At 36.4% G+C, this 14213-nt stretch overlaps 1 protein-coding gene across 1 annotated transcript in view; it reads left to right on the top strand.

The window, feature by feature from the left end:
- MOV10L1 (Mov10 like RNA helicase 1) overlaps window positions 1–13867 on the top strand; it is a 30703-nt gene extending 16836 nt beyond the window's left edge. Inside the window, exons 13-27 of the mRNA XM_066318594.1 lie at window positions 329–420; window positions 1135–1193; window positions 1760–1875; window positions 2966–2996; window positions 4108–4286; window positions 4789–4935; window positions 5684–5805; window positions 6563–6662; window positions 7065–7229; window positions 8647–8820; window positions 9581–9730; window positions 11371–11478; window positions 12171–12308; window positions 13080–13171; window positions 13695–13867. Of these exons, the coding sequence (XP_066174691.1) occupies window positions 329–420; window positions 1135–1193; window positions 1760–1875; window positions 2966–2996; window positions 4108–4286; window positions 4789–4935; window positions 5684–5805; window positions 6563–6662; window positions 7065–7229; window positions 8647–8820; window positions 9581–9730; window positions 11371–11478; window positions 12171–12308; window positions 13080–13171; window positions 13695–13704 (1683 nt within the window). The 3' untranslated portion in view covers window positions 13705–13867. The remainder of the gene's footprint in view (window positions 1–328; window positions 421–1134; window positions 1194–1759; window positions 1876–2965; window positions 2997–4107; window positions 4287–4788; window positions 4936–5683; window positions 5806–6562; window positions 6663–7064; window positions 7230–8646; window positions 8821–9580; window positions 9731–11370; window positions 11479–12170; window positions 12309–13079; window positions 13172–13694) is intronic.
- Window positions 13868–14213: the final 346 nt, after the last annotated feature.

The raw sequence follows: 14213 nt of genomic DNA, 5'->3' as shown, positions 1-14213 counted from the left end.
CCACAGGTTTCATAAGGGAAGCTTGCAATTCCTGGAGTTACAGACTAGTTTAACCTGCCTTCTAAGAATATAGGGGTTTTTATCTCTATTTTGAATGGTGATTTTTATTGTATTGTATTTTTGAAGACTCTGGCTTCCCTATTCTTTTGAGATTATAATCTGCTCTGAAAGGGCTTTTAATACAATGTAGATGTTAATATGTTGATAATAGTTAAATCTAGATGTACTTTTTGGGGTTGGGGGGGTTCAGTGTTTGCAGAGATGCTTCTTTATGTTTAAAGTACTAAATCTTAATCAGTATCCTGACTTCTTTTAATCTTTGTAACAGATATGTGAGGAAGATGTTACTCTTAAGGTTAATGCAGATTTTGAACAGACTTATAACTTGGAACCCATGGATGTGGAATTTGTTCACTGCAGGTATTCTTATAAGCTTTCAGAAAGCTGCATTCAGTGATTCCTCTAGTGAAGTGAATTCTAAAATATGACCATCAACTGTTTATTGTGGACACAGACAAGGAGATAATTAAAATCTTGCCAATTTTTTCACTTCTTAACACACCTTTGCCACCGTATTCATGGTTAAAAGACTGTAATGTGCAAGTGTTCAAAGAACTATTATCTTAATAATTTCTAGATAGCCACACTGATGTCAGAGAGTAAAATGAGGGGGGGTGTTTAGGGGTATTTTTCTTAGGTGGGTATTTTTTTCAGAAAAAATATACTAATGCAGCTGCAAGACTATGCAGGAAGTAAAAATAGCTGGTGATAATCTCCCATTCTTTTATATTTTTGCTTTAATGGGATGTTTTACCTGTTTGGAGTTATGTGATCTTTTCTGTAAATTCATCCTTGCGAAGAAGTTCCTTTGAAGTGTTGAACACCAGGCCATCTTTGTGTCACTGGAAAGCTAGAGAATATGTGTGTGTCAATATTACTCATAGCAAAACTGTTTATACTTCTGCAGCATATTTCTCAATCTAATGGGTTTTTTTTAAAAATGCATATTTTTATATAAAACTCTTCTTTTTTATGCACAGTAAAAAGTACCAGGTACTTCATAGATGTGTGCTGTCGTAGTATGTGGAAATGTAAGCTTTTACTTTAATCTAAAAATCTGTCTTCTGATTCCAGGATCCCTGGCAGGCGATGCCAGTTGGCCATTCAGCAAGCTCTCTACCTGGGTGAAAAAGGTACATCTCATTTGACTATTAAGCTGTCTAGAGGAGTTTCTTGGTGCAGAGTCTTGTGGGTTTTATTGCTTTCACATCAGGGCATACTGGGAATTTGTATTGTAATTCGTATTTGCATTGTCATTTCTTCTTACTGTTTTCCTTGTGTTGTTAGGGGCTTTTTGGTTTGGGTTTTAAAAGAAAAAGCAATGCTGAATGTAGAGAAGGTTTTGGTCAAAATTGCTTCATCTCTGGGCCATCACAGGCAGGAGGAGAGGAGGCAAAGTTTGTGAACTGTTAGGGCCAACACGAAATGTAGGAATTGTACATACTGCTGTAATAATAGCCAGTGAAATGGCCGTGGTTTATGTTACCTCAGTATTTATTAAAAACCACTGGTTTTCTGTTCTCTGGTTGAGCTGAAGGATGCATATGAACTTCATGTCTTTACCATCTTATTCTGATAAACCAATTTTGGCAGCTCAGACTAAGCTGATGTGTCAACAGTAACATTAGTCAGTGAAACATGCAAAGTGCTTGTGTGACTTTGAAATTTCTCTGCTTTTTTCTTTCTCTGCTAAATTTAGTGTTATTTCCAGAAAGGCTTGTGTTACAATCACCACAAGCTCTCAAGACTCAGAATACTACAGAGTATTGTGCTGTTGATGACAATCTTCAACAATCTTCACAGCAGGAAAGTAAGGTATCTATTCTGTAAATGTTCCTTAAAATGTTCCTTCAGTCAGATTGGTACCAGATACTTACTGTACAGATATTGCCAGGAGTTGCATAATGGAGTATCAAAGAATCAAAGCTGTATTCTGCTGCATTCTGATGACAGAAGTTTTTGTTTGCTGCCTGGAGATAGGAGTTTTATGATAATTGATACTATAAAGTTAACAAAACGGAAAGTGCTTATTTAAAAAGTGTGTGATTGTGATGGGAATTGTCAGATTTGCCTAGACTAGTTTTCATAGCTACTGTTGAGTAGATATGTAAGTCCAGTCAATGTGGCAGGAAATAATTTTGTAATAGAAGATAATCATCCTGTTCTGAGTGGATTTACCCAGTGGTAACTGCCACTTACATTCTACTAATAAATTGTAGTAATCTTTCTTGGAAAGGACTTTTGGAGGCTGCCTAATTCTCTTTCCTTGTTGGAGCAGGACTGTTACCAACACTAAATCAAGTCAGCTTTGAGGCATGTGTCAGTATTTCCTTTTTTTTGTCTAGAGTTTTCAGTGTCTTCATAACCTATGCTTACCACCTTTATGCTCAAATTTTTTTTCCTGATTATTTCACCTGCAATTTGTGCTTTACAGCAAAGAGTAATCAATCAATCTGGTTTGAATTCAGTATTTTTAAGATGATTGAGGCCGGATGTCCAGAACCTTGCCAACACCACATTCCCTACAAGCAGTTTCCTCCTGTGCTACAGTCTGAAGGGACATTGTCCACCAAGGAAGATGCATGTGTCTTTCCTAGTGGCCTAGAATGGGACTGTTTGCTTTTGTGAAAGCAAGCAAGTAGTCATGACTTCAAAATCCTCATCTGAGCCTGCAGAGTATTTGTGAAATAAATGTTTAATGTTAACAGAGCCAAACTATTAGAAATCTTAAACTTAGCGTGAAAATTCCTGCCACATTATTCTACTACTCTTTCTGTCTTAACGGTAGATACTCTCTCTATTTAATGGGAAAAATTAAAGCTTAGCAACTTCAAAAGTATTAGGGAAGATAGTTGCCTGTCGTCTTAGGGATATAAAAGCATTTACCTTCACTTGCTCTTTTCAGGTCAAGAAAAAGCAGAACAAACCAACAGCAGGTATGACATCAAGGGAGGTGAACTTAACAGATGTGATGAGAGTAAACAAGCCAACTTGGTATATTTTCTGTGCTTAAATAATAAGTACCACATCAGTAAATCAGGGCTGAGTAAGAGACCTTTAAGATCTCCTTGTGCTCTGTCTTTTAAAGACTAATTCTAGAACTACTAGCAGGAAGTTTCTATGGAGGCTTTTGATGCATTACTTAAATGTCTAAAATGTGTTTGGGTTGAAAAGGACCTTAAAGATCGTCTAGTTCCAACCCCTTTGCCACGGTCAGGAACACCTTCCACTAGACCAGATGGCTCAGAGTTCATCCAGGGTGGCTTTGAACACTTGGGGGAAGGGAGAGCAAGCATCTGATGATATAATTAGTAATTAATAAACAGTTACTTCCCAGTCATTTACTCAAAACTCTTTGATGATTTCAGAGTTTTCAAGTTGTTACTGGGATGCTTTCTCTCATCTTCTGGAAAGCTTTACTAAAGATGCTAAAACTTTTTCCAGTATCCCAGATTATTCCTGTGCTTTTTTGAAAAACGTGACTTTAAATATCACTGTAGTGAAATGTCTAAGAGGAGAGTGATCATGTCATTTTTCATTATAAGTGTGCTAAAGAATTACTGATTGATTTCCTGGAAAACACTTCTGCCCAAGAGTTCACAAGACTCCGCTGTGGAAAGTTAATGCTAGACTAATTCAGACAGGATTAAGAAAAAAATTCCAGCAGTTGTAGCATAAGATGGATCATGTAGTCCTGGTACCATTCCTAAAGTGCCAGTTACTGGAAGTTTCTCAAGTTTTGCTGTTCTAGGAGGAGAAAGTGAGCTTGATTCTAAAATTACTGAATAGAGTTTTTATGGATTGTTGGGTTATGTAATCATAGTCCTTTTCTGCCTTTCAATAAAGAGCCAGTACACTTTGGAAATATTAATAGCTTATTTTCTACTTGGTATTCAATGGAAACTGAACTTTTGAGAAATTCATTGGTTGTTACCGTGAAAAGGAAACAGAAATTTGCAGAAGCATGTTGTGAATTGGAATTTCTTTATTCTGCATATGTAAAAAAGATGTATGTGAAGTTCTGAGATATGGTTGTCTTGATTATAGTTGGTGAAACTGTGACACTTAAACAGAGAGATGGTGAATTTTTCAATCCTCTGCTGAATGTGCAACAGAAACTGGCAGTGAGAAGGATACTGAGTGGTGAATGTCGGCCAACACCTTATCTTCTCTTTGGACCACCAGGAACTGGAAAAACAGTAACAGTTATTGAAGCTATTTTACAGGTAGTGGTGAATGACTGATCAGTCATCTCTAGTCTTTTCCATGTTGGAACATTTATAGTATTTCTGTAAGTACCATCATATTTTTTCCAAAGGAGTTTTCAAAATACTCTTTTTTAAATCATTATCTATAGCTCTGTAAATGGAGGAAAACCCATCTTCATATAGATTTGACAGAGTCCTGAATGGCTTATTTTCAAACCTTTCTGTCTTTAGAACTAGAGTGAACAGTGATTCCAGTAGTACATAAGGTATTCATGAAGCACAGGTATACATTAATGTGATAACCATTAATTGAGTCTGTTCTGGGTACACTCAGTTTGAGAGTATTCAGTCATGACTGTCAGCAGGAGTGTTACTGAATTGCAGAAGAATGAATGGATATCACACATGAGCAAAACTCTCCTGGGTTCTGTATTCAGCTAAATAAAATGAGAATGTTTGCACTATTGCTGCTTTTTAAATTAACCTTTCTTTTTTTTAATATGTGTCTTCTTTAATGTAGATACATTTTACCCTCCCAGACAGTCGGATTTTGGTGTGTGCACCATCAAATGCTGCAACGGATCTGATTTGCCTGCGGCTGCATCAAAGCAATCTCTTAAAGCCAGGAACTATGGTCCGAGTTAATGCTGCCTTCAGGGCAATAGAGGTAAATGTTACAGATACCTGCCAATTAAGATTTCCACTTTAATATTTTTACCTTAAAATACTGATCTAGGACTTTTACTCTCAGTGGCTGTAAGGCTGCTTAGGTTTGCTTAGGGTCCAGAGCATTACATTGCTTCAGCTTTTCCAGAAGACTAACTGGAAAATGTTGATCATAATCCTTAATTTGATTGTATGAGCATAGGATCTTCACCTTTTTTTGCTGTGCCTAACTCTGTGAACAGCAAATAGGCATTGGTGGTGATTTTTGATTTATTTTGTTTTTTAATCAGTCCAGGTTAAGAGTACTTAAACAGAAAGCAAGCAAGGAAGATTGTCATCTCTATGCAGGACACACACCTTGTGGGTTCATTACATATACACATGTATATTTATACATAGGTATATATATTTATACATATATATATATTTATACATATGTGTGTACAGAGAGAAAGAGAGAAATAAATTTGTATATATATGTGTGTGTTTATGTATATATGCACAAATACACATGTGTGTGTATATATAGATAAGCATATAAAATATCCAAATGTTCCATTTTGATCCTTACAATAAAGCACAGATGTCTTGTACTACTTTGCTTAGGTTAATTAATTCATTCATTTTGATGTATGAATGGGTCTGCGTGTTTTGCTCAGCTTTTAAAATAGTTTTCAGAGAGCTTTTTGATTCAAATTTAGAAGTTCTGGTTTAGGCTAGTGTTTTGTTTTACCTTTTTGTTTCTGCAGCAAATCGATGACCTGGTGAAACCTTACTGCAAAGATGGTGATGATATTCAGAAGGCATTGTGGTCCAGGATTGTGGTTACAACCTGCAGCAGTGCAGGATTGTTTTATCAAGCAGATACACGGTACAGTACCACAGATAGGAGTATCACTGAAGTGGCTGGATGACACAAACCCCAGAGCTTTTAAAGACTGTCTGAACTGCAACTTGCACTGTTTAAATAGCTTTTTGCATGCACCTTTGTTGTGAAGAGAGCAAAGCACTTGGCTTTAGTAATGTTTAAGCAGAAACTTTCTCCATGGTAAATTTTAGAATTATCTTGAGTAATGTTTAAGATTTTTGAAACAATAACTTCTCTTCTGCCACTAGTGGGAATTACATTGCTATTGACAGTCACTTCGGCTCAAAATGATTGCACACTAAAAATCACAATGTATTTGGATTTTATCAAGTCATTGTTACTAACTGTAAACAAGTATCATATCAAGTGCTATAAACTAAGGCTATCTCTGACTTGGATTTTAACTTCCCTAGGACACTAAAGCCTTACTATCTTGAGTTGTTTGAAACAAAGTTTGGGGATTGTCTTTGCTATACCAAGTGCATTGTTTTAATTCAATATCTTAAGGAAACTAAGAATAAGGGGAGCTTTTCTGCATATCTTAATGATGGTACAAACAATGCTTTAATTAAAAAGTGAAAGTTCTGGCTTTGTTTTTTCTGTATTTCCTTCTGGAAATACCCATCTTTGCTCTGTGTCTATGGGGTTGCCTAGCACACTTGACAAGGGTGTTAACAGAATTGCTGAGGTCAACCACAGGGTGGCAGAATCAACTAATCTGCAAACAGCCTTGTTTCAGGTTAATGTTATTTAATTGCAGGCTTGGACATTTCACTCATGTGATTCTGGATGAGGCAGGTCAAGCAAGTGAACCAGAGAGTCTGATTCCTATTGGGTTGATTTCAGAAGCTGATGGGCAGGTAGCTCTCTTAACATCATTTACTGACAGGGAAAAGGCTTGTTTATGATTTTCATATTTTGTGGATTATGTAGAATGCAAGCAGCCATTTTCTGGTAATGAGTTTTTTAATAGAGATTATTCATGCATGATATAAATTCTCAACATTTAAACAAGTTTCTTTACTTCTAGAACAAGTCTGTGTTGGTAGGACTGGGTCAGTGTGTGGAGATAGCAAAATAAAAGATGTGTTCTGTTTAAGACAACAACATATTTCTGTCCTTTGCAAACAAATGTTTGAAGGAAAGCAGAATACCTAATGTGAATTCATCTCTAAATTGTGAAGTGTGTATGTCATTATAAAGTAATGTTACAATAACAGTTATTTTTACCTATGATGGGTGTTTTTAAATTTTCTATACAGATAATTCTTGTTGGAGATCCAAAGCAGTTAGGGCCAACAATAAAATCTAAACTTGCGCAGACTTTTGGATTAAATACGTCCTTGCTAGAAAGACTGTCATCAAGAGAGCTGTATCTGAGAGATGAGGATGCTTTTGGTGCCTGTGGAGCATACAATCCTTTGTTGGTGAGTTAAACTTTCCATCAACCTTTTTCAGCTCAGTCAGAAAAGGAGGAATTGTGGTTTCTTATCGTTTTACTCCCTGATACTTAGTGATAAGTCTGGCTTGAGCAGTAGTTGTCTAGAAAAGCTTGATTAGCTTGCATATGTAGTCTGAATAGTATAGATGCTGAGCCCTCCAGCATGTTAACTTTTCTTTAAAGAGATCCTCTGTTCTTAGTTAGCATAAGTCAAATATGGTGCACGAAGCACAGTTGTAAATAATAGCTTAAAATTCCTTTTCATCTTCATTGTCCAGATTTACCATAACTTCATTTTCCACAGATGAAAAAGTACAATGTCTCCTTTTAACATAAAAAGACAGAGTCTCTTCTTTGAAGATCAATTTTGCAAACATCATGTTTCACAAAGGGAAGAAGAGAAACTGTTCTTATTTCTTTATCATGTCTTCCTTTGAAGGATAGCTTCCCCTGATTCTTGTCTGGGCAAGTACTTGAAGTCTATGTTACATGCCAGAGGTATCATGGTCTTTAGACAAGTACAGATGTTTGAGCTGCTTTTAAATGCTGTCTGAATCTGAAATGTAGGGCTGATGTTAAGCTTCTTAAGATGCCTTCCTATTTTCACGGTGACATAGTTTGAAGAATTAAACTGACAGCAAAAGATGACTAGATGACCATGGAAGTAGAGAAGGGAGGAAATCTGATTGCAGATTAAATGGTGAAAGTGAGGGTGTCTGGACATAGGCTTTAGGTCAGGTTCAGCCTGCTGAAAATCCTGTCACACTTTCTCCTAAAATCTGTTAGCCCAAACTTTGGTTGTTGTGTTCCTCACACAGTGCTTAAAGAGAATTGGCATAGTGAGAGATCAGCAAGTGTGAGGGCTTTAAGGGTATTTTTCAACTGGAATATCCTATGTTATCCTTTTTACAGGACTGGGGTTTTTTTTGAGCTAGTTATTACTTTCTGGAATGCTTCCTTAAGATTATTCTTTCATTTAAAGACAAGTACATTTTAGATGTTTTAAGGCCAGCTTCTATCAGCTGTTCTGATGCTCTCTTTTTGCCTGTCAAGAATTCTTCAAAAGAAGACACTGCATCCATTGAAACTCCATGGAAATAATCTGACTCTGAAAAAAGAGAATGTGTCTATACATCAAATGTTTCAAGACCCATTCATCTGTCATGTACATTCAATTCTCTTTGTTTTTCCTTTGGAGGGGAAGGAGAGGGTCCTTCACAAAAATGCTTTGATGTACTTTTTACTTACAGAAGACCACAACTGCACTTTTTGCCTTGAATGCAGTTCTTTAGCAGCCTTAGAAACACTAAATGCTAGTGGATGGTAGGGTAGTAGCTGTGTTCTGAGAAGTCTGATGAATAATGACCTATTTCAGTTATGGATTTTGGGTTTTGTCTCTGCAGATCACTAAACTCACAAAGAACTACAGGTCGCACTCTGCGTTGCTTGCCTTACCATCTAAATTGTTTTATCATAAGGAGCTGGAAGTTTGTGCAGATACTTCAGTGGTAACTTCTTTGTTGAATTGGGGGAAGTTGCCCAGGAAGGGATTTCCATTAATTTTTCATGGAATAAGGGTATGTAAAACATTCATACAGTGAACTGTATAGGCTTGCTAGCAGTTTTCTGATTTCTTTCTGAATAATTTCTAGAAAGGATATGAAAAAAAGGTTAAACTGCCTTTCACAAGTAATATGACTTCCTGACCATCTGGTTTTAAAAGCAACTAGTGAAGTCAAATGTTTGCTAAGAAGCTGAGCAGCTGCCTCATGAAGTGCATTGTGGAGACATTTTCATAAAGTTTAAATTCATAGCAGATGACCAGACTGGAGCTACCATCAGCTGCTCTAGATTGCTTTTGATGAGAGTTCCTGCATTAAGGTGGATACAAGCTTCTAAAACTGAAGGATCATTAGAGCTTAAGTTGGCAGGGGAAAAAGTAGTACCTTGGAAAAAATTTTTTCCTTAGTCTTCCAAGAAGTTAGTGAGAAGTGGTAATATCTGCTGCTTGGAGAGGCTTGGATTAGAGTTCTTCCACCTTGGAAAAAGCAAGACACCAACTTATTTACATACATTATTCTGAGTTGAGATACAAATCCTTTGTTGCATACTTAAAATACTGTTGTTATATCAATTACATTTATAAATGTATAAAATATATATATATATTAGGTGATAGTTTTTCTGTAGAAAAGGTGTCTAGAGAGGAATAGAAATTACATATAACATTCCATCACTTTTTTTTGCATTCCAGAGGTGTAAGAATAATGCATTAATAAATACATAGTCATTTCTGCATCTCATCTCCATCCTGTCATTTCCTTTCCCCCAATACAGGGCACTGAAACACGTGAAGCTTGCAGTCCTTCATGGTTCAATCCAGCTGAAGCAGTTCAAGTAATGATGTACTGTTGCCAGTTGGCTAAAAGTGAATACTCTGCAGTGTCAGTGACAGATATTGGAGTGATTGCACCATATCGTAAACAGGTATAATATTTAACAGGTCTGATGTCTGAAGAGCTTCAGAGTTGCTGTATTTCATCTCCTGTATTTATACAATGGCTGTGGCTTGTTAAAGCAGGGGGGCATATGTTAAAATCTCACTGTTGTATATCTTGATACTCAGTGTATTAGCAGTCATGATGCTGCCATTGAAACCTTAAAAGACAGCAATAATGGCATTCTGCTGGTTTTTCAGTTTTAAAAATCAAACTATTAAGGAGACCAGTTTGGAAACAGAAGCAGGTTTTTCAGTTGTTGGAAGTAATGAGTGCAAGTCAAGAATTCATTATCCAACAGCTGGAACAGCAGTCTGGTTCTGTCACTCTCTGCACTGAAGACTGGAACAAAAGGGAATTCTTGTGAAGCAGATGGTATGACATCTTGTTGTGGTCTTGAGGACCCTAGAGGAAACAATTATTGTGACTTCTTAGCTGTTCTATAGTCAGACTTGAAGCTTGTAATGGTATTTAAACCTCTAGAGAATATTGAACATTAATTTCAAATGCTGTGCTTTGTTTTTAAATGTATTTATATCCAGATCTGTTAAGTATGTCTCATTTAAAATATATATATCTCATTTTAAAATAATATATATCTCATTTAAAATATATATATCTCATTTTAAAAATAAGCTTAATGCTTTTTCAGTTGCAGAGGAGATTTTGGACAATGCACATAATTCTTCTTGGTGTTTAGATCTCAGTATTCAGAACCTTGCACTTGTGGCTTGGGGGAAACACTGAAGTGTATGAGAAAGCCCTTGTGAAGAAATCTCAGTTGCACATTAAAGCTTTGCTTTTATTGATCCAGCTGGTCAGGTTCATGCACCTGCCTGTGTTTGCAGTTACTATTTGTTTTTTTTCAAATAGGTATTCCATAGTATTGATGTGACAGGATTTCTTACGCTCCATAAACAATGATTTCACATGATTTAATGTGATTTTGTCCTTCATCTGCATATGATAGCAACGTCCATGTTAAGAAAGCCACTTTGTACTGCAGGAACAATGATGAGAAAGTAGTCTTTGACTGTAAAAACCTTCAGCTTAGTCAGGCAGGATTTCTTTTTTTGGAGCATTTCAGTTATAATCTCTGAACAACTTTTAGCAGATGGCAGTACAGCAATCCCACATGTACCAGATCCCAGTGCCTGAGACTCCTTGTTCTCTTTCTCTTTTGGTGGATACTTAAGATCATATCTCACTTCTGCTTTTTGCTCTGCATGATGCACCTGGCAAGCAAAGGTGGAATCTTTGTCATCTTCTTGAAGGGCTGAATGATGCACACTGGAAAAAAGAGAACCTAAGGATCTGAGTTATTCTTCCCTTTAAAATCTGGACTACTAAAAATCTCTCTCCTTCTGTTCAATTTATGGTAGAGTACTCCTTTACCTTCTAAGCTGTGTATTAGCTGTGATACTTTCTTGTAGGAAAAGTTACTGTTTTATTTTAAAATCTCACGAGTGCATCATGGCTTGGTGCGTGAATTCCTTACAACATTGCCATGTTAAAGTGCATACTTGTATATGTGGTATGATTCTGGTTTTGAAGCAGTCCACTCTCAAATGTAACACTAAATTCCCTCAAATGCATTTTTCTTTTTCGTTTTTTTTTCTTTTTTGATAGGTGGAAAAAATTAGATTTCTTCTCAGAAGTATTGATTTGGAAGACATAAAGGTTGGCACAGTCGAAGAGTTTCAAGGACAGGAGTACATGGTTATCATCTTATCAACAGTATGTAAATTTACTGTGGTCCTATTGAGAATTTTACATGTATCTAATTCTCTGTGTCTCATTTTTGATACAGGCCTTTAAAAATTTAGAAGCCATATTTTTGTCGTTCTGTCACAGTGTTTGAAACCAGACCTTATTAAGTGCTTGTAGAGTTACTCTTCTCTTTAAAATCTGGATTATTAAAAGTCTGTTGCTTTCTGTTTAAATTGTGGTAGTAGTATGTCACATTTGTAGCTTGGAGGAAGAGTCCAGAATTTTCTCACTTTTTTTTTCCTGAGGGCAGTGGTACCATGCTTTCTTTCACTGTTCCATGTTATACCATAATTTTTCATTCCACTCTTGGATCTCTCTTAAAGTAGTTCTAGCTATGTACTACACTCTTATTTATAAGAATTCTTATTCAGGTCATGAATTTTTTTGTTTTTTCAAAGATAGGTTCAAATATAGATGAAATATGAGTGAAATACTAATGAGTCATAGTTTTAACACAGTACTTGCTTTGGCTGATTTTCCTATGCTAAGTCAAAGCACACTGAATGAGGCTACTGAAGAAGCCATACTGAAAAGACACATTGTGAATTGTCATTCAGCAGAGCAGATTGTTGCAGTAAGGAAATATTATGTTAAAGTTATACTGTGGTATGTTGTGACCTCATCATTTGATTTCTAAAACTATCTGTAATTAATTTTAGGTGCGGTCTCAGAAAGTTGTAATTGATGATGAAAAATACGGTTTGGGCTTTCTCTGTAACCCAAAGAGATTTAATGTGGCAATTACTAGAGCAAAAGCTTTGCTGATTGTTGTGGGAAATCCTCACGTTCTTGTGAAAGTAAGTTTTGGGGTTGTATCTTTGAATTGTGTATGTTATTTACCAGAGCAGTTGAATGATTTTGTGGTTAATCAGATGTGAGGAAGCATCAGAAATGTGTTAGGAACTTGTTCATTGTCCTCAGTCTGCATTTGGGAATGTCTGATCTCCACGGGTTCCTGTACAAACAGACAGTTCAGGCACACACACAGTAGATTTCCAAGCACAAGGGAAATGGTGCTGTGTGCATACAGACTCCTAGCTCCTTTTTGTCTCCAGCATGGAGGCTCTGGCCTCCTCTAAAGTTTTCCAGCAGCCTGCAAGCCCAGAAAGCATGTTCTGAATAACCTCACACAATCAGTTTGTTCACAAAATGTAGCTGTGTCACTTTTTAAATGGAGGGTGGCAGAAGCAATTGTTCCCAGTTAATGCAACGAGTGCCAGGGAGGAGGACTCCTTTTGAACTCATGCATGGTCCTTTCCCAGGAGTAAGTTGAGCTTGTCTTACTATCTCCTTTTATGTCTGACTTCACAAACAGCAAGGAAAACAGTACTCCAGAAGTGGTCTGAATGAAAATTTAGTTCCCCCACACCTAACATATTACTATATGTAATTTAGAGCAGCTATTGGTATCTTCCTCACATGTTGCACAATACTTGCAACATTTGTAGAGTTCCATTTCTGGAAGAGGTCCTGTTAAATCTCTTACATTCATGTGCCATGTTAATTTGTTTGAAAATTCACTTCACAGAGCACCATGATTACAGTTATATATTAATTTTCTCTTGCAGGATCCGTGTTTTTCTGCACTGTTAGAATACAGTTTAATGAACAGAGTTTATATAGGTTGTGACCTGCCCGCAGAGTTTGAACACCTGCAGAAGTGAGTGTCTGGTCTTCACTTTACCCTTGTTAGATATTGATCAGTTTACAGTATTTTTAGAGCTAGTGTCATTTGAAAGATTGATCAGTACAACCTGTGTTATCATTGTAGGATTGAATTTTGCATTCCTAAGTAAACATTATGTAAACACAATGGCATGTAATCTAACCCTGTTTTCTCCCACCCCACAAGAGAATTTGAGCATTAATTATTAAACAAGAGCTGTTGTTGACTTTGATATCTTATGTGTCCCCCAAATGATAATGGCATATGTGATGATCATAAGGTGGAGGGTACAGCAGAAATATTTACAGTGATTTCACTGTAATTAAAAAACTAAGTGCTTGAAATTGGATTTAAATATATTCCTTCTGATAACATGTAAAAAATACACTGTTCAATGGTTATTACATACTTGTGTATATATATAACTTAGTGGGTTGTACTAAGTTTTTTTAATCAAAACTGTTATTAATGGAAAGGTAGGCAGCAAGATTCTTATGTTACTCCCTTTAATTAACAGGTGTGACTAGTTTTTTGTATTCAAGGTGCATCCAAGAGTTTGGTATTCATCTGTTTTGAAACTAGCAACACTTATGAGAAATTCAGTCCTGAGCAGATCAAGCACTTTTTGTCCTCAGGGAGAGGCAGATGTTCTGAAATAGACAGAAGTTTCTGCAAACAAGATTTTTTTAAGAAGTGAAAAAGCTGAAAATTAAGATTTTAAAGCAGTAGTGGCACCTTACTAGCTTTTCTGTTTAAAATGAATATTACTGTGCCTGTGCAAAGAACAGTGTTCCTGAATCCTCCAGGCTTCAGGAGAAAAGTACTGAAGGACTCCTACATCAGCTTTTCCTTATTCTATGATTGTTTAAGCTTCTCAGTTTTCTCAGACTTGTGTAGTGCCACCTAAAACTGGACTGTCCCCAGAACACAGATAAGTGTGTCATTGTTGTGGGAGCCTTACAGTAACATATCTACAATGTGAACTGGAATGATACATTAAATATACCCACTCAGCTGATACTGGGTATCTTAAGCC

This window comes from Sylvia atricapilla, chromosome 5 (genome assembly GCF_009819655.1).
Source record: "Sylvia atricapilla isolate bSylAtr1 chromosome 5, bSylAtr1.pri, whole genome shotgun sequence".
Lineage (NCBI taxonomy): Eukaryota > Metazoa > Chordata > Aves > Passeriformes > Sylviidae > Sylvia > Sylvia atricapilla.
The sequence above is the reverse complement of the archived record's forward strand: the minus strand, read 5'-3'. Positions and strand labels throughout refer to the sequence as shown.